At 37.0% G+C, this 27,545-nt stretch overlaps 2 protein-coding genes across 6 annotated transcripts in view; one reads left to right on the forward strand and one right to left on the reverse strand.

The window, feature by feature from the left end:
- Positions 1-62: 62 nt before the first annotated feature.
- TWF1 (twinfilin actin binding protein 1) lies at positions 63-23,577 on the forward strand. Of its 4 annotated transcripts, none has more exons than XM_042246836.2 (10): positions 63-125; positions 1,944-2,021; positions 4,209-4,387; positions 5,889-5,984; positions 7,130-7,234; positions 8,868-8,993; positions 9,242-9,392; positions 9,566-9,687; positions 14,830-14,945; positions 15,435-23,577. In XM_042246836.2, the coding sequence occupies exons 1-9, from the start codon at positions 101-103 to the stop codon at positions 14,908-14,910; spliced, it is 963 nt and encodes a 320-aa protein (XP_042102770.1). In that variant the 5' UTR covers positions 63-100; the 3' UTR covers positions 14,911-14,945; positions 15,435-23,577. The 4 variants fall into 4 exon arrangements, with proteins under 4 accessions (XP_042102770.1, XP_027823231.1, XP_027823230.1 ...); XM_027967430.3 differs by having other exon boundaries at positions 14,830-14,939; XM_027967429.3 differs by having other exon boundaries at positions 14,830-14,921.
- The window catches only part of IRAK4 (interleukin 1 receptor associated kinase 4), a 45,496-nt gene continuing 29,852 nt past the window's right edge, over positions 11,902-27,545 (reverse strand). For both annotated transcript variants that reach the window (XM_060411575.1, XM_060411576.1), the window contains exon 12: positions 11,902-22,559. In XM_060411575.1, the coding sequence (XP_060267558.1) occupies positions 22,419-22,559 (141 nt within the window). In that variant the 3' untranslated portion in view covers positions 11,902-22,418. The remainder of the gene's footprint in view (positions 22,560-27,545) is intronic.

A 27,545-nucleotide genomic window follows, 5' to 3' on the forward strand; every position in this document is an offset into this window, starting at 1 on the left:
CGATGACGCGCCGGGGCCGGCGGAGGAGCGGCCACTTCCTGGAGCCGCCGGGGCCGCTCGCTGCACTCAGCGCTGGAGCCGGGAGCTCGCGGCTGCCGCCATGTCCCACCAGACCGGCATCCAAGGTAACGGCGCCGGCGCTGCCCTTGGGGAAGGGGCTCCCCGGAGGCCCCGGGCAGGCCGGGCGGGGCCGGAGTCGGGCCCGAAGCACTGGGAATGTGTGTCGGGGCGAGCCGGGCCTCTGAGTCTCTCTGCGCTCCCGTGTCCCGGGCGCTCTCGGCCTGCCTCCCTCCCTTCCCGGGCCCGGCCGCCGCCACGTTGCGGACGGACCCGAAATTCGCCGGAGCGAAGGAAGTGGGTCCGGCGGCGGCCGGGGTGAAGGGGGCGTGCCTGCAGCCGCAGCCGACCTTAACCCAACTTTAACCGGTTGGGAAGACTTGGAGACGTGAAGGCGATCGGGGTCCTTTTATTGTCAAGAGACAGGCGAATTTTCTTTTTCACGGTCCAGAAGAGTTGTTATATTATTTGAATTATAAAAAGAAAGATGCGGAATCTTTTCCATTTCTACTAAGAATGCTTCCCAAACTCTTCCGCGCTTTCTTCCAAAATGGGAACATCAGCACCGTTGTATGTATCCTAAGTAGGAGGCGTCTTGGTCGTTCTTAGGTACTCCACGGGGAACTGAAAAGTCTGATCTGTGTGGCATCGTATAATTATCCCATTCAGGCAGTTGAATGTGCAATTTTAATTGACCTGTGTTATTTCCTGGTTTGCGAATGGGCAGTCTGAAAGCTCTCACCTCATCAGAATCAAATAATATGTCCCGGGGTTACTCGCGATCACTTAACGAGTTCTAGTATAAACACAAGATCTTCCTGTTAATAGACAACGAATCTTTTCCCCAGATGAACATCTAATTGTGTTTTGTTCATAAGTCTTTGACACCACCCCATACCTCCTCCTGCACACACAAAGAAAAGCAAAATAGTCTCGAATCTGAAAGCACTCTTTTGTTTGCGTTAGTTTTGATGCATGGATATCTAATTATTGACTTTGATGCTTGAGTCTAATAACAAGCACTATTAAAAGTGGTTCTTGCTGTCAATATACACCCCAAGAACAAAATCAGAACGAAATTGAAGTTTTCATAGCGCAAGGGGTAGGTTATTAAGTATACATTTGCTCAGTGAGATTACTCCAGCTTTTTGAGAAATACTAGTCAGAAAAGTGTGACCAGAAGTATAAACTTGAAGGAATTTTATTGACTTCAGTCAGGATAGGGCATTTGACGTTTATTGTCATCTTTAAATATGAAAATGTATAAAATGAATTGATGAAGAGAGTGTTTTTATTTATCGTAAACTTGAAATTAGACCAGAAGAGAATGAAAGCAGATTCTCAGCATTTTCAAAATCAGTAAAGGTATTTCTCAGATGTGTAATTTGTTCATTATTGGGTTTGAGAAACTTTAATATATTCATTCCCAATTCTAATGTAGCTAGGACAGGTTAGAATTAATATACTTTTAAAACATACTTATGTCTCTTAGCTGTGTATGGGGCTTCCCTGGTGGCTCAGTGGTAAAGAACCGACCTGCCAGTGCCGGAGATGCAGGTTTGATCCCTGGTTGGGAAAGATTCCCTGGAGAAGGGAATGGCAACCCGCTCTGGTATGGTGCCTGGCGGGCTACGGTACAGGGAATCACAGAAGAGTTGAACATGCATGACTTAGCAACTGAACAACAACAACAGCAAAAGCCGTTTTCAGTGTCTGGTATACCTTTTAAGTTTTATAATTTAAATGACTTTTAATAAGAAAATATTGCATACTCAAGATTTTTTCTTTGTATTATATTTCATGTTTTCCTTATTCAATTGCATTGTTATTGTAGCATTAGAAAGTATTAATGCATAAATATTACTTTTCTGTATCTTTTTGCACAGCAAGTGAAGACGTTAAAGATATCTTTGCCAGAGCAAGAAATGGAAAATACAGACTTCTGAAGATATCTATTGAAAATGGTTAGTTAAACATTTTTTGTTCTTGAATTACTGGGTGTTATGTAAAGCTAAGTCATTGTCAGTGATTTGGACTATTAATAAATGTGAAGCCGGTTGAAAGCTTGCCTTTAGTTAACCTGTATCCTCTATATTTTGGGCATTTCCTAAAGGCCCTTGCTTACCTTCTGAATTCTGTAGTTGACTATCAGGGAAACAAAAAGATGTTGGTTTTGGTGTGACATCTTTCTCTTTCACTTTTTTGAGTCTCAGTTTCTGTAATGCAATCTGTATCTAATGTCAGTGCTTGCATCTCTGGAATGAAAATCAGTAACAGGCGATTATCTGAAAAATAAACAGTTATTTGTGAATTATTTTTCAATAAAGTTAGTTTGAAGTAGAAGGAAAGGGTTTTAAACTGCCTGTTTTCTCAACTTGATTGTAATGTTTGCTGAGAAATGATTCCCTTTTCTTGTTATGGGAAACAGTTCTGAGAATATAATAAACTGTAAATTGAGCCTTTCAAAATAAAGCTGAAAGCAGGGAAATTAATTGGGTGGGAGAGTCTTTTAATTTGGCTGGTTTGAGTGTGAATAATTAAATTATAATTACTTAATCTCAAATGAATATGTTAAAACATCCCATTGGCCTAATTTCTTAATTACCTTGAAATATTTTGCTTTGGAAAAATATCTTGTTCTTTCATAAACTGGAAGTAAATCTAATTTGGTTTCCAGTTTCTCTTATATGTTAAAAATACTAAAATAATTTGAAAAATATGCAGTTCTACATATGTTAACACACTCAATGAGAATAAACATATACTGTAAAGTAGCCTGTTTTAGAACTATTGAACTAAAATTTTAAGTGTTATCACTTTCTAATTGACTTAGTTAGGTAAGTAAAAGGGAAAAGTTGGTATAACTCACATCTCTACAACAGAAAAATCACTATTTTGTCTGTCACTTATCCTGTTTTTTGTTTTAAGAAAAAATTTTAAATAAGGAAATTATGAAGAATAAATGACAAATACTTCCATCCCTTCTTAAATTAATAACTGCGAACATTTTTTCAATTTGCTTCAAACCTTTGTAATTTGATGTTTAAACAACTGTACTTTCCAACCTTCTCCTGAGGAAACTATATTAGGAACTTTTTCTGCATGTGCAATCCCTAAATAACATGTAGTGCTGTTTTTGAGTTTTTAAGTTCATATGAACTGATGTCTTTTTCTGCACCATTCCTTTTTCTGTAAATATTTTTATAATTAGTTTTGATAGAGGTGAGGTGAGGTGAGGTGAGCTGAGGTGAGGTGAAGTCGCTCAGTCGTGTCCGACTCTCTGCGATCCCATGGACTGTAACGTATTAGGCTTCTCCGTCCATGGGATTCTCCAGGCAAGAATACTGGAGTGGATTGCCATTTCCTTCTCCAGGGGATCTTCCCGACCCAGACGCTTTAACCTCTGAGCCACCAGGGAAGCCCCTTTGATAGAGGCTCATTAATTCTTTTTAAATATGAATAGAATTTTATCATGACTGCCACGTATTTTATGTCCCTTCTCTTATTGATGAACATGTGGGCTATTTTCAGTTTCCACTGTTATTTTATGGTGCTGCAGTGAATACCTTTGTATATATGTGCAAGAGTTTCTCTATGCAGAATACAGTCTTGATTCTCCCAATAATGTCTCAAGGTGACTGTACCAATTTATGCTTGTGGACAGATTTTTAAATTTGTAATAGTATGGCCAAGTAGGAGCTAAACCTGTTTTTATTTAGTATTTCTTAACCGTGCAATTCAATGTTAATTTCAGAAATTCCACCTTTGAGTGGTTGGATGCTTAAATACATTTTGTTGATACTTTATAACAAACATTTGGAAAATAGACTATAACTACCGTTTCTTCAACCATCAAACTCAGCTATTTATAATCATTTTTGTATGTTCCTTTCTTGTGTTTTTCATAACATTATTTTACCTGTCCTGGTCATAATTTTTACTTTTTAATACTACTTTATATTATATTTTTGTATATACTAATATTTTATTATATATTCCTATATATTGTATTGTTACAGCCAAGGTCCTTTTCATATATTGATGTGAATAGAGCAATTAATAATTACATATTAATTTATTCTTCTATTCTTCATTATTCCACCATTTGGTATTTCAAACCATTTATGTGTCTTAAAAATTGTTCTTCACAGAGAAACTTGTGATTGGGTCGTGTAGGAAGCCTTCAGATTCCTGGGATCAGGATTATGATTCTTTTGTTTTACCCCTGTTGGAGGACAAACAACCGTGCTATGTATTATTCAGGTTAGATTCTCAGAATGCCCAGGGATATGAATGGATATTCATTGCGTGGTCTCCTGATCATTCTCATGTAAGTAATTTTTTGGTAACTTGTTTAACATTAAATGGAGAAGGAAATGGCAACCCACTCCAGTATTCTTGTTTGGAAAATCCCATGGACTGAGAAGCCTGGTCGGCTATAGTCCTTGGGGTCTCAAAGAGTTGGAGACGACTGACTTCACTTCCACTTTCACTTTAACATTAAAAGCTAAAAAATTTTTTTCTGAAATATTCCTAGGCCAAGCAAAAGTTAGGAAGCAATAGTCTTTTTCATAGAAGGGAATGACGATAGAAAAAAATCCTCGGATTGGTAATGTAGAACCAAGGATAATTTACCAAGATTCAGAAATCTTGACCTTGATTGAAATCAGAATAATTATTATTGATTTTAAATTTAAAAATTTGTGGCTATTATAAATGACTTTCTGGACCTCTGAAGAATAAAGGTTACTATTTTGCTCTGATCATAATAAATAATTTTTACAGAACTGAGCATTATATGAAATATTCTTAATAGCTACCATTCAGGTGATGAGCATACATACAGATAAGTATTTCTTTTAGGAAAGTTGAGTGATGGTGGTTTAGTCACTAAGTCACGTCCGACTCTTGGACTCTTGCGACCCATTGACTGTAGCCAGCCAGGCTCCTCTGTCTATGGGGATTCTCTAGGCAAGACTACTGGAGTGGTTTGCCATTCCCTTCTCCAGGGTATCTTCCCTACCCAGGGATCGAACCTAGGTCTCCTGCATTGCAGGCAGATTCTTTACCAACTGAGCTATGAGGGAAGCCCTTAAGTGATAGAACAAAAAAAATTAATATATGGATACAGTCCAATATTTTAAAGACTTAATTCTTTCTTCTTATAGAAAAATAATAATTTTTAAAGTTTTGTAGATATCATTCTCAAAAGTCATCCCCTCCTATTTAACTCTATATATCTTGTCTGAAAGAAATATTGGATTTGACAGTGCAAAATTATGAAATGATTTCTACTGGTTGGCAGTTATCTTTAGTAGTTTCCCGTAGATGCTATAAATATCAGACTCCTTAATAATAGTATATTTTATAATTCTTTTCATCTTTGTCCCTCATAGAATGTTTTATGCCATAGTTATGCCATGAATATTTGATTTTTAATTAGTAATATCTCACCTAGACTTGCTTTGAGTAGAATGTCACTATCAAGATTACTTTATTTCAATGACTTTAAAGTAGTGTTTTAAGTAGCTTCTTTTAATTCTTGAACTCATTTTATACTTTGAAAAAATGAAGAATTTTTTAAAATTTAGCTTTTTCTACTTTTTGAAAAATGACTTATAAGTTGAGATCTACCTTAGTAGCTATTGATGTTTTAGATGCCAATGTTATGATGCCTATCTGTATATGCACATTTTAGCATGTTACACCTGATGGACTTTGTCATAGTTTGTTTTTAATGTGCTTGACGGTTTTAAAACATTCATTAAATGCTCTTTTTGTAATGATAGTCTTCACCTGTAAACTTACAAGTAAACTTTCACAATTACTAGGTTCGTCAAAAAATGTTATATGCAGCAACAAGAGCAACTCTGAAAAAGGAGTTTGGAGGTGGCCACATTAAAGATGAAGTGTTTGGAACAGTAAAGGTACAAAACTTATATTATATATGGAGTCTATGTGTTGCAGTTAAAACACTTAAAGAACTTCTAGGTAATGGAGTAATTAATGTGAATTCTGATTGGTAAATCTGTAAACATAAGAATAAGAGGAAACATTTCATATGATATGCATATCAACTGAAACATACAATACTCACCCTTTAAAAATATGTTGACATCTCAGTCTTCAAATGCTAGAATCTCTCTTAGAGATAATTTAGTTCAACGCCTCATTTAGTTCAACCTTTTCATTTTAAGGATGAGTTAATAGGCTCAGAAAATGAGAGACTACTTAAAAGAAACAGTGGTTTTTAGGTATTTTGAACATTAATACTCATAATATGGAAGCAATAACTATTTTATTTAAACTAGAATACTGAAAGGTAAATTGATGATTGGGGTAATTGTTGATTAATATGTATGTTAAGATTAAGAATTTACTTCATTATAAAATTTGTATGGTAAATACATGTATTTGTACATATACCCCCACATTCAGAAAATTACAGTGTATTTTTTGAACAAATTTTTTGTTTTGTATTCAGAGCTTTTATTGTGATTCAGTGACTATTACATTCTGATGGGTAGAGCACAAGAATGGAAATGCTTTGCTTATTCACATTAGTTGTGAAGTGGTCTGGTTTCTCAATTCTAGTTTCAGTCTTCCAAACCACAAAATGTTGATGAGAAGTAAATTTATTTGAAGTAATTTTTCTTTTAAATAAGAACTATAATTATTTTCTATAAATAATTATATAAAATAAGAACTAATTATAGTACAGAATTCATAATCTGAGGATGCTGATTATTAAATAATTGTGGGGAAGGCTTCCCCAGAAGGTTAGTAGTAATTGTCCTGTAGACTTGAAGCACGATCAGGTTCATCATGTGTCTGGCATTACCACCACCACCTCATACAAAAGAGTAGTAATTTTAAAGCTTTAGGAAATGAAGCATAGCTACTCCCCTTAAAACTTTTTGAAAACTGTAGAATAAAATATTTTTAAAAATAGGGAAGTAGTAAGATTCTTGTTACCATTTATTTTCAATTAAAATATTTTTTTTGTTAAATTAATAATTTTGTTTTTCCTAAAGTAGCCTGACAACTAGTAAGTCAATTTCTGTGCTTACAGGAAGATGTATCATTACATGGGTATAAAAAATATTTGCTGTCACAGTCTTCTCCTGCCCCGCTGACTGCAGCTGAGGAAGAATTACGACAAATTAAAATTAATGAGGTATGTTACCATTTTGAAATCTTGCAAGATTTTAAGTGCTTAAAAGTATTGTAATTTTTAATTAATAGATGAAGAGGTAACTGGAGAATAAATAAGTTGAATAGCTAACATTCTGTTCCATTTAGAGACAAGACCGTGTTCAATGTGTTTTTAGGAAAAACTTGGAAGTAAATATTAAACTTCATGTCAATTTCATAAATAGCTTTCTCCTGTCTTTATAATATATGGGTTAGATTAGTAATCCTCCTGTTAGAAGTACAGCTGTTCTTAATTTTATACTTTGAATTCTAAATAAATGGGAAAAGTATATGTTACTTACATAGTGTGAGGGATATGATATCTAATAAGGTTGCCTGAGGAAGGTTTGTTTTGTTATTTCAGAGAATACTAATGGCAAAGAGAGTAAAACGTATATGCTATAGTGTGTTTAGGATTTCTAGAGGCTCTGTAAGTTGTCTGTGGGCACTGCCTGGATGGGTGTGTGCACATACATATATATACATATATAGGAGATGGTTATATGAGTACTTGTTTAGCATATGAGTCAATAAATTTCATCCATATTATAGTTTATCATTTCTAATGTATTCATTGCAGCAATAGGTACTGTATTTCTACTGGAATTTTACAGAAAAGAACAAGTAGCAGAAACTACTGTTCACTTCTCTGAGTAACGGACTAATAAGAATCAGTCTGGAAAATGAATATTATTTATATTGACCTGATAGCAAGGATCTATCGTTATTATTTTAACTCAAGTTATTGGAGTATGGATTTTTACGTGATTTTTTTTTTAACAAGTTTGATAGTTTGTTTTATTCCTTGCAATCAGAACCCAGAGGATCTTATTGGGGTATGCATTTGCATATGTTCTATAATGTTTTCATTATCCAATGCCATTTATGCTGTAGAATCTCCATTCATTTTTTTAAGTAAACTTTAAATTTTGACTTTGTTGCAGTACTGCAAATGAGACCCTATACTACAGTATCTTTTATTGAGTATGAAAGTCTTAAATATGTGCATTGAAAGCTTTCTTGAAGTACTCTTCTTCCAAAACGTGCACACCCATGTTCTTAGGAATGAAAGCTCTTAAGTCTGGAACTTCTGCAGTAGTATAATCTGTTGAGCTATGTTGTCTTTGTATATTGTTTGTACTCCTTTCAACTCTGCATGGTGTTTGTGTTGCACTTTATGTCTAGAGGAACAAAGTTCTATACATACTGTATTTATATCACAGTGTTCATAAGTTTTATCAAGTAAAATATCATAATTAAAAGTATAATCTGAAGATACTTCAGAGAGCTTGTGTATAGCTCATGGCAGTTGTGCCAAACCAAACATATAAACAAAGTCCTGCTAACGTTGCACACTCACTCAGATGTTCACTTTTGGCATTTTCATCAAAATGTGGCATACGCTCTGCATGTTGACAAAGTGCTAGCAGAACCTGAAACAAATGTGAACAATTTGCCTTTTAAGTTCATAGTGTTTTAAGTGTTACTTTTAATTATATTTAAATGGGCAGAATTAATTATATTAAAAGGGTGGAATGGCACTCTGTAGAGTTTTCTTTGCCATCTGAGACTGCTTAATGCTAAAATTCATCAGTAAATTGAATCTGTCATACTAGGTACAAACTGACGTGAGTGTGGACGCTAAGCATCAAACACTACAAGGAGTAGCATTTCCTATTTCTCAAGAAGCTTTTCAAGCTTTGGAAAAATTGAATAACAGACAGCTGAACTATGTGCAATTGGTAAGAGACATATGATTTTTATGAAGTGGCTTCTCTCTTCGGGACCTTTGGCTTATATTAATATAAGGTTTGTTTTTAATGGATTTTAAGTGTTTATTTTTTATTCATTGTTTTTAAACTTACAAAAGCAAATATATTCACTGGAAAAAGTGAAATTATGTAACTTTCCCCTTATCTCTTTGTTTTTTAATTATAAATTTTAAATTTCTGTGTATCTATTTTAATAACTTTTTTGTTTCTATTGACAGGAAATAGATATAAAAAATGAAATTATAATTTTGGCCAACACAGTAAATACAGAACTAAAAGATTTGCCAAAGAGGATTCCCAAAGATGCAGCACGTTATCATTTCTTTCTGTATAAACATTCTCATGAAGGAGACTATTTGGAGTCTATAGGTATATGGTACTTTTTTTTTTTTAACATGTTGCTTTTTGTTTGCTGATTGGCATTTCATCACTATATTCTTGCTTATGTCTTGACCAGAGGGCTTAATTGTAGTTTTACAAGATTTAGTATTTGCTTTAATTGATATGCTGCTAATTGGATTTATTATTATTTTAATTTACAGTGTTTATTTATTCAATGCCTGGATACACATGCAGTATAAGAGAACGAATGCTGTATTCTAGCTGCAAGAGCCCTCTGCTAGAGATTGTAGAAAGACAACTACAAATGGATGTCATTAGAAAGGTAATTACCTAATTGTTTATCTAATTTATTTTACCTAATTTATCTTATTAATACATTTAATACCTATTTAAAATTCTTCATTTTTTATTACATTTTTATTTTTCATGTAATTCATGATGTACTGTAATTTGTAAATGAAAAGGTTTTTTTTTTTCCCCTTGTTCTCATCATGAATCCTTAGGAAATTCTCTTAAGTGCTTGGGGATGATCTATTATGATCCCAGCCTCCCTGTAGATCTAATGTTTAGCCACAAGGTACATGTGGCTATTTAAATATAAATAAAAATTAAATGAAATTTAAATTTCAGTTCCTTAAAAGCACTAGCCACCTTTCAGATGCTCATTTTAGCTACATGTGACCAATGGCACTGTATTTGGTGCAGAATTTTGAGGGTAAGTCCACATTGCAGAAAGTTCTGTTGGACAGTGCTACTAAAGCTGCTTATTTCTTATTTTCTCAAGACTTTGTTAGTAAGAAACCACAGTCTTCATTTATAACTGAGTCATGGGGTGTTGAGAATCTTTCCAGTTGTTGGGAAAGAGTATGAGCATAACATAAATTTGGGGAACTAAGTTACAAGTTCTCTTAAATGCAGGTGAGTCATGGGGAAACATATGGTTTATTCTTGACCTCTTCAACTCCTAAAACACAGGTCCTTACAAATTACCAGTGTTTTAGGTACTGAGCATTTTAAGAGCTTTTGAAGTTCTTAAGAATCACCTATAGCAGGCTCACTTTTTCTACCAGAAGACCAGATAGTATTTTAGGCTTTGCCAGACCACATATGGTCTTTTTCACATATTCTTGTTTTATTATTTTGTTTTTTACAACCCTTTAGAAATGTAGAACACACTCTTAACTTGAACAAGATTTGTCCTGCAGGCCACAGTTTGCCAGCCTGTGTAACAGAGTGATTTCAAGTGACCCAAGTGATGAAGGCTCCATTAGTAATGTTTCTGGAAAATATAGTGTACTAAAGCCGAACAACTTAAGAATATAGTGATGATTCCTACTATACTACCTTTAAACATTAGTTAAACTGGAGAAGAAAGAACCAAACAGAAAATAAATATAGTGGATTATATATTAAAGCAACTCCATTTAGCTCCCACCTCCTCCTCCCAAAAAAGATTCAAGTGAACTATTTTCATATGGTCTTGGGTTCTTTCTTGCTGGAATGGGTATTATGTATTTATCTGTGAGCATTCATACCTGCAAACGTTGTTTGTATTAGGTTTTGAATGTTGTGTTTTTTCATACTGCATTACACTTTGCTAATTTCACCTCTTATAGATCGAGATAGACAATGGGGATGAGTTGACTGCAGACTTCCTTTATGAAGAAGTACACCCCAAGCAGCATGCACATAAACAAAGTTTTGCAAAACCAAAAGGCCCTTCAGGAAAAAGAGGAATTCGAAGAATAATTAGGGGTCCAGCTGAAACTGAAGCTACTACTGAATAAAAGTATTATAATACTAGTTTTTTAAAAGTCCAGCTTTTAGTACAGGAGAACTGAAATCATTCCATGTTAATATATAGTAGAGGGAAAAATTGTACTTTTTGAAAATTAGCACTTTTCACTTCTGTCTGTTTATAAAATTAATGTTAAAGAAGACTTATGATTTCTGAGTTAAATCTAGAAAAGAGTTCAATATAATGATGTTTAATTTCATCACAGTTTTCATAGAGTGATTATTCCACACTTTTCATATAATTCTTAAAGTTTTATACAGTTGGGCCAATTCCAGAAAAGGCTAATGTCTAAAAGTAAGATACCAGTCTTATTACTGTTTGGTGATACATCTTTTTTTTTTTTTAAGGGAGAAAGACCTTAAAATATTCATTCCACTTAATGAATATGTTAAGGACCAGGTTAGGTTATTTTCTAAGCTGAAAACTTCATGTGCCTAGGAAAAAGTGGAAAGTTGCTTGCTCTGAAGAGCAGTGCTCACTCAGACTGTGGGATCATATCTGCAATGTTTAGACAGTGCTTTATTGCAGCAGTCTTTTCTATTTGACTTTGTGGTTTTTTAAATGGCTTTAAAATTGCAGAAGATCAGCTCACTCTGAAATCTTAAAGGTACTAGATATTTTCTATACTATAGGACTTCTGATGATGTTGAAAGACATGTTTAAACAACTTTAGTACATTCTCATTCTAGTGCTATAAAATTTTTTCCATTTCAAAAACAAGTCATTTCATTGTATGTACTGTGAGGCAAAATATTTATGTTTAATTGAACATCAAGTTAATATTCAAAAGAAAACAAAATTGATGTCAACAATATTGAAAACATTTTAAACATCACAATTGATTTGTCTAAAACCATACACTAATAGGCAAATTGTTCTTTATCACTTTTGAATGAATGTTCAGATTTAATAAAATTATTTTAAAGTCCTGGTACTCATCAGCCTAACACAGATTAAGAATATGTTTCAGTTTATATCATATTTCAAAACACATTTAACTGTTTTCTAAAGCTTTACATTTTTAGTTAAAACCTCCAGAGATTTTGAGCCTCATTTTCTTCAATACTTGAAATAGAGGGAGCTAGAGCACTTCATCGTGTGTAATCTGATAAACCTGCTGCAAGAGCCATAATTTTGAGGACTTTTCTAAGTGAATCGTGGGGATCCAGGATTTAGAATTTCTTGATCTAAACTTTATGATGCATAAAGCAAATACCAGACATGCACATTTCATAGTATGAAATGAGAAAGTCATTTTTACACTTTATTATCTAAGGTAATATATGCACCTTTCAGAAATCCAATGTGTGTTCAACTAAAGCATGTTAGAATAATTATGAGTTGACAGATTTTTTTTTTCTAGAATTAGTATTTGTGTGGGGGTTTGTTTGTTTACAAATAATCATATTTGCATATTTAAACATGCAATATAATTACAGTAATATTGCACTTTTTTACAAAAGAGTTACGTTTTTCGGTGGGTACACACACACAAACACATACACACTACTGCATTGAGACTCCTGGAACTGTGTTGACTATAGACCAAGCTGCTGAAGCTCTTATTTTCAGTCAGGAAGAATGTTAACCGTCATAATGGTATAAAATAATTTAGTAGTGAATGTTTTTCTTTCTATACCATCCATGTGCAATTATACTCTTAAACTCTATTACACTACATGAAAGTGAACATTCCAGAATATAGATGTGATTATATAATCTTTAATTATTAAACCAATGATTGTTGAAAATCAATGATGCATTTGTTATAGAGTATAACTCATCGTTTATGTTTTAGGTGATGTCATAACAATAGAAAGTGAATAAAGTATTCCCAGTAAATTTATATAGCAGTGAAGAATTACATGCCTTCTGTGGACATTTTATAAGTGCATTTTATATTGCAATAAAATTTTTCTCTTTAAATTGTGTCCTAAGTTGGTTTTCTAGTATAACCTTTCTTTTTTAATGTTTGGATAAGTCTACATAATGCAATTGGCTTTCCTGGTAGCTCAGGTGGTAAAGAAAACACCTGCGATGCGGGAGACCTGAGTTCGATCCCTGGGTTGGGAAAAGCCCCTGGAGAAGGGAATGGCTACCCACTCCAGTATTCTGGCCTGGAGAATTCCATGGACTGTACAGTCCACGGAGTTGCAAAGAGTCGGACATGACTGAGCAACTTTCACTCAAATAAGGCGATACTTGTTGATGGGTTAGAAATCCATTCATCTGTTTGTTAATTAACCTATCTACATCGAAAAGGATTTTAACTAGTTTGAAACCTAAGCAGGTTGTATCAATAGAGTGCTTAATAGATGAGAACTTTCCCACTACTGCAGCAATAATGGAAATGGCATTATTGGTTTCTGCTGTGATAGCAGCAACCCAGAAGAGTAGGGTGACCAACAGACTTGACAGTAAGCTGTTAAGAGACATTCATCCAACAAATACTGAGTGCATTCTGGTTTGCAATAAAGGATCAGATTGATCCTTTTTATTAGGGCTATATTACAAACTGGATGTCTTTGGTAGCAGTTTTACCAAGACAGAATTTCATTAAAAGGGCTAATTTTGAGAACTATTTTAAAAAGTTAAATTCTTTAAGGCATTTCTGCTCATTTCTGCCTGAGGTTCCTATACTGGAGTTTGGTACATACATTATTCGTGTGTTCTCTTTGCATATATGATCATACGTTAGAAACATTGGAGAGTTTTTCTGTTTTTAAAAATCCCTGATTCTAGGACTTCATCTCCAGAGATTTTGATAAAGAGTAGGTGGGCCCAGGAATCACAGTTCCACAAATGATTCATGGGTAGACATGACCGGGATACAGTTTGCCTTAAATGATATAAATTGAATGTTTCCCTCCATTCAGTCCACAAACTATTCCTACCTATTGGTCTATAGTGGTTATGATTAACGGTGATAATTGGCCCATGGCTCTCTCCGCATCCCTTGATCAGTCCAATCGGCTCAGCTGCTGGCAGGACTGCTGAAGGACCGAGCACGCGGCTGCTGCCTCAGGAAAACTGCTATTCCTCACCCTCTCTCCCAGTATCTACATGCCTTACGTCCTCATTTAATGCAGCCTCTGCTCAAGTGTCACCTGCCTAGAAAGGTCTTCCCTGACCTCCCAAGTCTGATTGTACTTCCTGTCCTCACACCTTAATCTTGCTTTATTTTTCCTCAAAGCACTTAAGAAATATGTATCTGTGTTGCTTGTCTCCATACAAGTTTGGTGTCTTTTACACTGATACATCCTCAGCACCTGCAACAGTGTCTAGGGCATAGTGGATACTTCATTTGTTGAATAAATAAAATGAGATTTTGCCTTTCCTTGGACAGTGGGGAAAGGAGCACGTTGAAGCAGTGATAGGTTCGGCACAGTGGCACTGGCCTCCATTGCTGTATTTCTGGGCAGGGCAAATGTCACTAGCACTTGCCCAGCCTCTTGCCTTCAGAAGACCATAGTGTCTACCCCAGGAAACTCCAGTATTGACCCATTCCCGAGTGGACTGTTCTGCGAAGACCAAAGAAATTTCTACTCAACAGCTAGTGCTGATCCATTACATCTGCGTTTGCTAGAATTCAGTTAGACTGTAGTGTCTCATAAACCCTTTATTTATATTTAAAAAATCTGTTCACTTCCACCTTTCCACTTCTAGAGACTTGGGCCAGAAAAGAACAGGAACTTCAAAGATCTACTCTCCACATACAAACAGCACCCACCCCAGCAAAGGGAGTGAAAGAGGAAAAGGTCTGAAGGATCCACCAGGTCTGGGTGAGGGAGAGGGGAAGGAAGGAGGGACAGGCTGAGGGGTGGGTCTCTTAAGAAAGGAACAGAGATGGGGCAACAGAGATGTCTCTTAGTTTGAAGAGGCTGGAAAGTTCTTGGAGGCCCCTCCCCTCCTCTTCCCTGCTACTCAACCAATGCTGGTGCTAGGGCAGGGGGTCTCCTGTGCCCCCTCCACGTTCATGGCTTCATGAATGGAGGTGGGGTTAAATCAATTTCTTAGTCTCCTGTTATCAAGCTGCATGGATCAGAGCCCACAGGTCATGTCTGTGTGTGTGTGTGTGTGTGTGTGTGTGTGTGTATTTGTGTGAGAGAGAGATGCTGTCACATCCTGGCTACATGACTGCATCAGTTATGTATTGCTACCATACTAATGGTAGCTACAACTACCTCTAGATGTAGTGGTTTAAAATAGCAATTATTTTCCACAAGTCTCCTGGTTGGCTGACCTCTCTCACATCTGTGGTCTGCTGGCAGGTTGGCTGGTCTAGAATGATGTCATCTGAGATGTCTTTGCTCAGTACGGTCTCAGCAGCAGCCTGTTAGCCCTGGCTTCTTCTCATGGCAGTGGACAATGATTCAAGAGACAGAACAGAGAAAAGTAGTGCACAGGGGCTCTGGAGACCCAGGATTGGAACTGATATATCACTTTGTCTACAGTCTATTGGCCACAGTAAGTTACAAGACCATTCTGAATCCGAGGACCAGAAACATGAACTTTACCTCTTGATGGGAAGAATTACAGAAGTATATTGCAAAGGGCGTGGGTCTAGGGAACAGTGGAGAATTGCTGTCTAACACAATGAAAATGAGTGAGAAATTACTTAAACTTGGGGGCATCAATTTTCTCAATAAGAAAAAAAAAAAATAGGACCTACATTACAGAGCTATTAAATGTGATCCTGCTGTAGACTTAACGCTTGGCATAACAGTTCAGTTCAGTTTAGTCACTCAGTCATATCCAACTCTTTGCAACCCCATAGACTGCAGCATGCCAGGCCTCCCTGTCCATCACCAACTCCTGGAGGTAACTCAAACTCATGTCCATTGAGTCGGTGATGCCATCCAATGATCTCATCTTCTGTCACCCCCTTCTCCTCCTGCCCTCAATCTTTCCCAGCATAAGGGTCTTTTCCAATGAGTCAGTTCTTCGCATCAGGTGGCCACAATGTTGGAGTTTCAGCTTCAGCATCAGTCCTTCCAATGAATATTCAGGACTGATTTCCTTTAGGATGGACTGGCTGGATCTCATTGCAGTCCAAGGGGCTCTCAAGAGTCTGCTCCAACACCACAATTCAAAAGCATCTTCGGTGCTCAGCTTTCTTTATAGTCCAACTCTCACATCTATACATGACTACTGGAAAAACCATAGCTTTGACTAGATGGATGTCTATTGCCAAAGTAATGTCTCTGCTTTTTAATATGCTGTCTAGGTTGGTCATAACTTTCCTTCCAGGAGTAAGTGTCTTAATTTCATGGCTGCACTCACCATCTGCAGTGATTTTGGAGCCTCCAGAAATAAAGTCTGTCACTGTCTCCCCATCTATTTACTATGAAGTGATGGGACCAGATGCCATGATCTTAGTTTTCTGAATGTTGAGTTTTATGCCAGCTTTTTCACTCCTCTTTCACTATCATCAAGAGGCTCTTTAGTTGTTCTTCACTTTTTGCCATAAGGGTAATATCATCTGCATATCTGAGGTTATTGATATTTCTCCTGGCAATCTTGATTCCAGCTTGTGCTTCATCCAGCCCAGCATTTAGCATGATGTACTCTGCATATAAGTTAAATAAGCAGGGTGACAACATACAGCTTTGACATACTCCTTTCTCTATTTGGAACCAGTCTGTTATTCCATGTCCAATTCTAACTGTTGCTTTCTGACCTGAATACAGATTTCTCAAAAGGCAGGTCGGGTAGTCTGGTATTCAGAAATGGATGTTTTCCTGGAACTCTGGCTTTTTTGATGATCCAACAGATTTTGGCACAACAGTTAGCTCTCCTCAAATGACAGGGAAGATGATTATGATCAGTATGATGACAGGCAGCATAGTAAAGTGCACAGACCGATGTCAGATGTCTGAGTTAAAATTCCAGCTCTGCAATTTACTAGCTGTGTAATATTGGGCAAGTTACTTTTCTTCAATTCCCTCATTTATAAAATGTGGATAGTATTATCAAATTCATAGGATTGTTATGAGGATTGTTGTTGTTGTCTAGTTGCTCAAGTGAAAGCGAAGTTGCTCAGTCGTGTCTGACCCTTTGCGACCCCATGGACTGTAACCCACCAGGCTTCTCTGTCCATGAGATTTTCCAGGCAAGGATACTGGAGTGGGTTGCCATTTCCTTTTCCAGGGGAACTTCCCAACCAGAGATCGAACCCAAGTCTCCTGCACTGACAGGCAGATTGTTTACCACTGAGCCACCTGGAAAGCATATACTTATTATGTATTATAATATTAGGGATAATATATATTTATTGTGAAGATTATATATCAATATAATATTAACATTACTATATAATATATATTATCCTATATATAAATATATATTGAACACAAAAGCATTAGTGGAAGAACTGAAGGACTATATATATACACATACACACATATTTATGTATATCCTGGATAATAATTAAATTTCCTTGTCATTTCTTTTAGCATATTTTTTAAGTTATTCTCTTAGTGGTATCCTGGGGATTACAATTAACATCTTAATTTACACAAAAATCTAGTTTCAAGTAATATAAACCTGATTTCAATAATATACAGAAACTTTGTTCCTGTGTAGACCTGTACAAGCCCCCTTCTTTGAACTATTATTGTCATATAAATTACATCTTTATGCACAAACACTGTGTGTCTGCCAACACAGATTTATAATTATTGCTTTATGACATTTATAATCTCTTGGTTTAATCACACACACAAGATATCTGTGATGCCTCTTACATTTATGTGTATAATACCTTTCCTGGTGTTTTTATTTCTATTTATTTCCTGTGGATTATAGTTAGTCTCTAGTATTCTCTCATTTCAGCTTGAAGGATTTCTTCTTTTCTCAAAGGGCAGATTTTCTCCTGATAAATTCTCTCAACATTTGTTTCTCTATCGATGTCTTATTTTCTTCAATGTTTTAGAATTGTTTTGTTAGAATTACTGGTTGACACTCTTTCTTTCAGGCCTTGAATGTCTGGGTTTCCTGCTGAAGAATTAGATAATGAGCCTTTTGAGGATCCCTTATATCTGCTAAATCTCTTGCTTTGGCTGCTTTCAAGATTGTCTTTATTATGATGTATCTGGGAGTAAGATCTCTTTGAGTTGATCCTACTTGCAGTTTACTTTCTCGGTTGAGCGGCCTAACATTTTTCATCAAGTTTAGTAAGTTTTTAACCATTCTTTCTTCCAATATTCTTTCTAGCACTTTCACACCTCTCCTTCTGGAACTCTCGCTATACATACTTTGGTCACCTTGAAGCTGCCCCACAGATTTCTGAGGATCTGCTCATTTTTCTTCATTCTTTTTCTTTCTGTTCCTCAACTGATTTCTCTTCAAGACTGATGATTCTTTGTTTTTTGCCTGCTCAAATCTAGTTAGGCCTTCTCATGGATTTGTCATTCCAGCTATCGTACTTTGCAACTTTGGGATTTCTCCTTGCCTTCTTTTCATAATTTATATCTCTTCACTGATGTCATGTATTTGTTAGGACATTGTTCTCACGTTCTCCTTTAATTCATTATACACAGTTTCCTTTAGCTCTTGAACATATTTAAAATACTGATTTAAAAGTGTCTGTCTCATAAGCACAACATCTAGGCTTCCTTAGGTACAGTTTTGAGTGAAATTTTTTTCCCCAGATATGAATCATACTTTACTGTTTATTGGCATGTCTATTTTTATTGAAAGCTGGGAATTTAATATAATATAATGTGGAAACTCTGGACATCAGGTTGCCTCCTCCTCAAGGTTTGTTTTTGTTGTTAATTGTTTGATTTGTTTATGTAGTGACTTTATGAGCTAATTTTGCAAAGTTTGTATTCTTCATGATATGTGGCCACAGAAATCTCAACTCAGCTTAGTCATCAGCTAATGAATCAATAAAGATTGCTTGACACCAATAAATCCCCCAGTTTTTGCCACAGGCTCTGTGTGCACCTCTGTGAGACACATCATCCACACTCAGCCAGGCAGTTTAGACTCTCCTTTAGTTTTCACTTCCTGCTGTCCAGAGCCTGAAGGTCAGCCAGAGGTTAGAGCTTAGGCCATCACAGATTTTTTGAGCATGCACATGGCCTTTACACATGTGCATGGCTTTCTGCATCCCCAAGAATGTATTGAAGACCTTTCAAAGCCATAATGAAGGTCTTCTCCCTCAGTTTTTCCTTTCAAGGATTTTAACCTATTGTTTGTACTATTCATCACTTTAGGCAGCTGTGATTAAAACATTTGCCAGCTACCCGATTTAGACAGAGGAGCCTGGCAGGCTACAGTCCACAGGGTCACAAGAGTCAGACACGATTTAACAACTAAACCAGTATATATATATATCTCAATGCTACTCCCTCATTCATCCCCCACCGGCTTCCTCCACTGTAACTGCTGTATAGTACAGGGAGCTCAGTTTGATGCTCTGTGATGACTTAGAGGGGTAGAATGGGAAGGCAGAAGAGAGGCTTAACAGACAGGGCATATGATATTGCTGATTCACGATTTCGTATAGCAGAAACTAATACAACATTATAAAGCAATTACATTCCAATATAATAAATAAAATATACTAAACTGAGATATAAATTTCCCAGTAAATGGTTTTGACAATGACTCTACATAAAAGCTTTTAGTGATACGTTAGCTTTAGTCACATCAAATAGAGATAAACCTTTGAATAGAGTCTTCCAGGGAACCGCCAGACAAGTTAAATAACTGTAGTTCTTTCAGAATCAGGCTGTGAAGAACTCCAGTTCTGTTCTGTTCCCTCTGGTACCAAAAATGTGGGCTATTTTTTTTTTTTAGTTACTGCTGAGCTAGGAAGCAGGGGATGGGAGTAGGGTAAATTAAAATGCCACAAAGTTTGTTGTCTTTATTTTTTGTTGTTGTTGTTGTCTTTATTGAGATTTAGCTGTTTTCCTTGAATAAATATTCATGGGGTTGCTGCAAGCTTTTGATTAATTTCCACTTCTGAAAAAGTCAATTCTGACAATTATTGCCGGCCTTTTTTTTTTTTTAATGGAGAGAATAATTTTTAAAGCTCCTTTGCCATTTTCTAGGCCTGAATATTCAAGGGCTGATACTATTATTAATCTTTCTTGGCAAAAGAATAATCTTGGTATGGCAGGGCTTCCTAATATGTTTAACAGAGTAAGTAATAGCATGTTCCCTTCTAACTTATGAATTGATTTAAGAATATTTGACCAATGAATGCCAACAATGGAAGTGATATTATTTTTAAACAGATATTGGTCAGCATGTCAATATTTTTAAGGTCAATATTCATTAACTTATAATAGTCAAACTCTGTTATGGTTATAAAGGATGCTAGTCTTTGTCTAAAATATATAATGGGATGTGATTTCTTGACAATAAAAGTTCTATCATTATTTACACATTTTATAAAGGAGAGGATGGGCTAAGGATGTAGTCTCCATTTAACTTTTCAATTCTTTTATTTTCCAGGTTTATTGAGATAAAATTGACACATAACACTGTGTAAGGTTAAGGTGTATAACATGGTGACTTGCTACACTTACATATTGCAAAAAGATTATCACCATACTGTTAGCTCCTTTCTAATTCTTAAAAGAGGTAAAGGCACTATCTGGCTGTTAGATTGGCTGTAGCAGAAGAAGGGGCCTGTCACAACCTAGAGTTTAGATATCAGTATTATGGAACAGCCTGAGATGATCAGTCTCTGAAGATTTAATTCATACTACCTAAATTTTCAAAGTACTTCACTATAAACCAGAATGTGATTTTTCCTAATCATAAAAATACATTCTGGACATCCCTGGTGGCACAGTAGATAGGAATCCATTTGTCAATGCAGGGGACATGGGTTTGATCCCAGTTCTGGGAAGATTCCACGTGCTGCAGAGCAACTAAGCCTGTGTTCTACAGCTTGAACCCACACGCTGCAACTACCGAAGCCCGTGTGCTTAGAGCCTGTGCTCTGCAATAAGACAGGCCACCGCATTGAGAAGCCAGCGCACCAAAACAAAGAGTAGCCCCCGCTCACTGCAACTAGAGAAAGGCCGCTCACAGCAACAAAGACCCAGTGCAACCGAAATAAATAAATTAACGAAAAATTTTTTTAAAATTCCACAGTAAAAACTGGTATGTAGATTACAACAGTCTTTGTCACTGTACATTATCTTCCAAAAGATGAACCCAGACCAAAAAATCAAAATTAAAAAAAAGACTGCCAGATAAACATGGCATTCAGTTCAGTTCAGTCACTCAGTCGTGTCTGACTCTTTGCAACCCCATGAATTGCAGCACGCCAGGCCTCCCTGTCCATCACCAACTCCCAGAGTTCATGGAAACGCATGCCCATCGAGTTGAAGATGCCATTCAGCCATCTCATCCTCTGTCGTGCCCTTTTCCTCCTGCCCCCAATCCCTCCCAGCATCAGAGTCTTTTCCAATGAGTCAACTCTTCATATGAGGTGGCCAAAGTACTGGAGTTTCAGCTTTAGCATCATTCCTTCCAAAGAAATCCCAGGGCTGATCTCCTTCAGAGTGGACTGGTTGGATATCCTTGCAGTCCAAGGGACTCTCAAGAGTCTTCTCCAACACCACACTTCAAAAGCATCAATTCTTTGGTGTTCAGCTTTCTTCACAGTCCAACTCTCACATTCATACATGACCACTGGAAAAACCATAGCCTTGACTAGATGGACCTTTGTTGGCAAAGTAATGTCTCTGCTTTTCAATATGCTATCTAGGTTGGTCATAACTTTCCTTCCAAGAAGTAAGCATCTTTTAATTTCATGGTTGTAGTTAACATCTGCAGTGATTTTGGAGCCCCCCAAAATAAAGTCTGACACTGTTTCCACTGTTTCCCCATCTATTTCCCATGAAGTGATGGGACCAGATGCCATGATCTTCATTTTCTCAATGTTGAGCTTTAAACCAACTTTTTTACTCTCCTCTTTCACTTTCATCAAGAGGCTTTTTAGTTCCTCTTCACATTCTGCCATAAGGGTGGTGTCATCTGCATATCTGAGGTTATTGATATTTCTCCCAGCAATCTTGATTCTAGTTTGTCCTTCTTCCCACCCAGTGTTTCTCATGATGTACTCTGCATACAAGTTAAATAAGCAGGGTGACAACATACAGCCTTGATGTACTCGTTTTCCTATTTGGAACTAGTCTGTTGTTCCATGTCCAGTTCTAACTGTTGCCTCCTGACCTGCATACAGATTTCTCAAGAGGCAGGTCAGGTGGTCTGTATTCCCATCTCTTTCAGCATTTTCCACAGTTTATTGTGATCCACGCAGTCAATGCAAAGCAAAGGATTCCCAGGTGGCTCAATGGTAAAGAATCTGCCTGCCAGTGCAAGAGATGCAGGAAACATGGGTTTGATCCCTGGGTCAAGAAGGTCCCCTGGAGGAGGAAACGACAGTCCACCTCAGTATTTCTTGCTGAGAAAATCCCATAGACAGATGAGCCTGGCAGGCTACAGACCATGGGATTGCAAAGACTTGGCCATAACAACTGAGCGCGTAGTGCGAGGCAATCAGATTAGATGACCTTAACTACTACCTTCTCCAAATTATGTGATGCATAAATAGCCAATAGAGGAAAACATCTGACATAATCTGAAAAACAGTATTCCTTTTCCCAGGATAGTATTAGTAGTAGAAACTTTATAATGAAGTCTTCTTGGCTCACTGAGACCCAGAGGTCTCTGATAACACAGCGTAACACACAAAAAACTGATTCAGTTTAGGTTATTTTCTTTTTTAAAGTTACAGTACATTCTAGTAACTTCTGAGACTTACACTGGTAGCCTCCTTTCTTTTTTTTTTTTGAGCTTGCTGCTGCTAAGTCACTTCAGTTGTGTCTAACTCTGTGCGACCCCATAGACGGCAGCCCACCAGGCTCCGCCGTCACTGGGATTCTCCAGGCAAGAACACTGGAGTGGGTTGCCATTTCCTTCTCCAATGTATGAAAGTGAAGTCACTCAGTCGTGTCCGACCCTCAGCGACCCCGTGGACTACAGCCTTCCAGGCTCCTCCGTCCACGGGATTTTCTAGGTGGGGTGCCATTGGATGTTGTTAAATGTTCTATGTGAAGGGAATCTATGACAACACATAGTGTTAATGTTTTCTTAACAGTTTTCCTTACCTGATGCTGTTTTTATAAATTTACTTGTATGTTATCATTATCTGAACAGAGAGTTTCTCTTGAGAACAAGGACTTTGCATATATACATTGCTTTTTTAAGTGCCTGTACCACAGAAAACAATCAAAGCTTGTTGAGTTTAATGATTTTTGTTTTAGGTGAGAATATTTCATATTTTTTCCTTATTTCATCTGAGCATTAATTTTGGAGATTCACTATGGTTGCCTCCATACTATTTTTGAGACTAGAATGTGAGTGATTAAAAAGCCAATCCTACCTGTGTCTATTCTTATAGTGGGACAGTTCAAACTTTAGAAGGAGTATGGGGAGAGGTTGGTCAAAGGGTTAAAGTTTTGGTTATAAAATAAGTAAGTCTGCAGGCTCTAAAGTACAGCATGGTGACCAAAGTTAGTAATATTGCATTATATACTTGAAATTTGCTAAAATATTAGATCTGAAGTATTCGCACCACACCAAGATAACTAAAAAGGTTACCATATGAGGTGGTGGATGTATTAATTAGCTTGACTGTGGTGTTCATTTCACAATGAACAGTTGGGTCCCTCTACCCATGGGTTCTGCATCTATGAATTGAAAATATTTTGGAAAAAAAAAATTCCAGAAGGGTCAAAAAAGCAAAATGAATTTGCCACATTGGCAACTACCTACCTATTTACATTGTATTTACAACTATTTATATCATGTTTACATTGTACTAGATGTTATAAGTAATCTACAGGATTACTTATATACAGGAGGATGTAAAATATACAGGAGGATGTACATAGGTTATATGCAAATACTACATCATTTTATAGAAAGGACTTGGGAATCTGTGGATTTTGGTATCCACGGGGCCATGGGACCAATGCCTTGGGGATACTGAGAGCTGTATATCAAAGCATCATGATGAACATCTTCAGTTCAGTTCAGTCGCTCAGTCGTGTTCGACTCCTTGCGACCCCATGAATTGCAGCACGCCAGGCCTCCCTGTCCATCACCAACTCCCAGAGTTTACTCAGACTCACGTCCATCGAGTCCGTGATGCCATCCAGCCATCTCATCCTCTGTCGTCCCCTTCTCCTCCTGCCCCCAATCCCTCCCAGCATCAAAGTCTCTTCCAATGAGTCAACTCTGCATGAGGTGGCCAAAGTACTGGAGTTTCAGCTTTAGCATCATTCCTTCCAAAGAAATCCCAGGGCTGATCTCCTTCAGAATGGACTGGTTGGATATCCTTGCAGTACAAGGGACTCTCAAGAGTCTTCTCTAACACCACACTTTAAAAGCATCAATTCTTTGGTGTTCAGCTTTCTTCACAGTCCAACTCTCACATCCATACATGACCACTGGAAAAGCCTTGACTAGACGGACCTTTGTTGGCAAAGTAATGTCTCTGCTTTTCAATATGCTATCTAGGTTGGTCATAACTTTCCTTCCAAGAAGTAAGCATCTTTTAATTTCATGGTTGCAGTCACCATCTGCAGTGATTTTGGAGCCCAAGAAAATAAAGTCTGACACTGTTTCTACTGTTTCCCCATCTATTTCCCATGAAGTGATGGGACCAGATGCCATGATCTTCATTTTCTGAATGTTGAGCTTTAAGCCAACTTTTTCACTTTCCATTTTCACTTTCATCAAGAGGCTTTTAGTTTCTCTTCACTTTCTGCCATAAGGGTGGTGTCATCTGAACACCTTCAGTATACACAATTTTTTCAACTATATGTCCATAAAGTTGCAAAAAAACAGAATATATGCTTATTTTGTTGCTTAAGTTGGCATAAAACTCAACATTCAGAAAACTAAGATCATGCCGTCAGACCCATCACTTCATGGCAAATAGATGAGGAAACAAATTGAAAGACTTTATTTTCTTGGGCTTCAAAATCATTGCAGATGGTGATTGCAGCCATGAAATTAAAAGACGCTTGCTCCTTGGAAGAAAAGCTATGACCAACCTAGACAGCACATTAAAAAGCAGAGACATTACTGTACCTACAAAGGTCCATCTAGTCAAGGCTATGATTTTTCCAGTAGTCACATATGGATGTGAGAGTTGGACTATAAAGAAAGCTGAGTGCCAAAGATTGATGCTTTTGAACTGTGGTGTTGGAGCAGACTCTTGAGAGTCCCTTGTACTGCAAGGAGATCCAACCAGTCCATCCTAAGTGAGATCAGTCCTGAATATTCATTGGAAGGACTGATGCTGAAGCTGAAACTCCAATACTTTGGCCACCTGATGTGAAGAACTGACTCACTGGAAAAGGCCATGATACTGGCAAAGATTGAGGGCAGGAGGAGAAGGGGACGACAGAGGATGAGATGGCTGGATGGCATCACTGACTCAATGGACATGAGTTTGAATAAGCTCCAGGAGTTCGTGATGGACAGGGAAGCCTGGCGTGCTGCAGTCCGTGGGGCTGCAAAGAGTCAGACACGATTGAGTGACTGAACTGAACTGATGATTATTTTGAAAATGAAAAAAGGAATTATAGATAGCTGGGACTATAGTCATTTTGTATAGCTATAGAACCAAAAGGTGAACAGAGCAACAAATGCTTTGTGTTTGCTTAGTCACTCAGTCGTGTCTGACTCTTTGGGACCCAATGAACTAGTCTGCCAGGCTCCTCTGTCCATGGGGATTCTCCAGGCAAGAATACTGCATGGTGTGGGTTGCCATGCCCTCCTCCAGAGGATCTTCCCAACCCAGGGACTGAACCCAGGTCTCCCGCATTGCATGTAGATTTTTACCAACTGAACCATCAGGGAAGCCCAATAAATACTTTATTTTTTTTTGTTTGTTTTTTGTTTTTTTTTTTCTTTTTTTCCCGCCCGCCCCCCAATAAATACTTTAGAATGTCTTAAATCTGTCTTAATTATATGTCAGGAAAAGTAAAGAAAAACATTGACTATTGTTTTCTATTATCTGCCTGTTCCTCTTAGAACCTAGGAAAATTTAGAATTAAAAATTTAGTTGGCTAGTTGGCAAAATTCAATGGGTCAAAAATACAGGGAAAAAAAGCAATTGGTCTTTCTGGTAATGGGGCAGGCCACTGGTTCTCAGCCCTGCTCTCGTTACTTATTGGTTTGCACAATCAGTTGTTGGAGGCAACATGAAAAGTTCACATCAAAGTCTCCACCAGTTTTTTCAAAAATCTGATTTTTTCTGTTTCTATAAAAGATCAGGGGGAAGCATATTCCAAAGGCAGTTAAGAAAATGCTTCAACTAGATGTCATTACAGGCCATTAAATTCTGCCTTGAGGAAACAGTGAAAAAAGCTTGTACATTGTACATTTTTCTTCTCAGAACTTTAGTCCTGTTCAGCTGCGAGTTGAGGGAAACCCCTCTGTCATTCATTCCCAGAGCTAAGAGTCACACAAATTCAGGCCCCACCATGCAGCACATAACCATCGGGCATGAAACAGTGCGGACTCTTGCTCTGGAATCTTGTATTTACTATACTGCTGCTTTCAAAATAGTAAAAACAGAGTCTTAACCTGAGAGAGAAGCCATATCTAATTTTGGTAAGTCTGATATCAATTCCATTTAATGGAATGGAAATATCTACCAAATATACTGTGAAATTTTCATAATCAGTGAAATGGGCTACTCATTTAGAATTTTTTTAATAGAGTTTGGACACAGTCCATAACAACTATATACATGCTATTTTATACATATGCGCTTTTTTTTTTCCTGGAGGAATAAAGATCAAATTCTAATATTTCAATGCCAGCCAAACTAGAGAAGGCCTATTTAAGCTGAAGACGACACTAGTGTTCTTGGCATTTTTACTCAGAAGAATTTATATCTGTATAATTAGTGTTTTTCTGAAAATAAGTGATTTCCTGACTTTTTTTTCCCCAGCGCATTGGAGATACTGCTCACCTGATTAGTAATAACATTTGTTTTTATTTAACCAAGCAATGACATTCATTTTTATTTGACCAAGCAATTTTCTTATTTACGTTTCCTCAACAGAATCCACTTTGTTCATGAGAAGAACAGTGGTGGAGGAGTTCCTATTCACTTTTCTGCTATTTGATAGTCATAAATGTATAGGCTTTAGAATTTGAGGAAGTGGGGTGAGCATCCACACTCTGCCCCTTGATTAGCTGTGTAGTTTTTAACAAGCCATTTCTCCTCTCTCTGCCTGCTTTTTCTTTTGTAAATCACAGTTAATAGACTCTTTCTTACAAGACTGTTCTGGATATGGAAGCAGATAATCCAGGGAGAGCATTAAGCA

This window comes from Ovis aries, chromosome 3 (genome assembly GCF_016772045.2).
Source record: "Ovis aries strain OAR_USU_Benz2616 breed Rambouillet chromosome 3, ARS-UI_Ramb_v3.0, whole genome shotgun sequence".
Lineage (NCBI taxonomy): Eukaryota > Metazoa > Chordata > Mammalia > Artiodactyla > Bovidae > Ovis > Ovis aries.

Excerpts from the sequence above, each read along its gene's own strand:
- TWF1 (XM_015094725.3), top strand. The coding sequence starts at position 101 with ATGTCCCACCAGACCGGCATCCAAG. Across the intron at positions 126-1,943 it reads CCACCAGACCGGCATCCAAG|CAAGTGAAGACGTTAAAGAT; the intron begins GTAACGGCGCCG and ends CTTTTTGCACAG. Across the intron at positions 9,393-9,565 it reads AGACTATTTGGAGTCTATAG|TGTTTATTTATTCAATGCCT; the intron begins GTATATGGTACT and ends TTTAATTTACAG.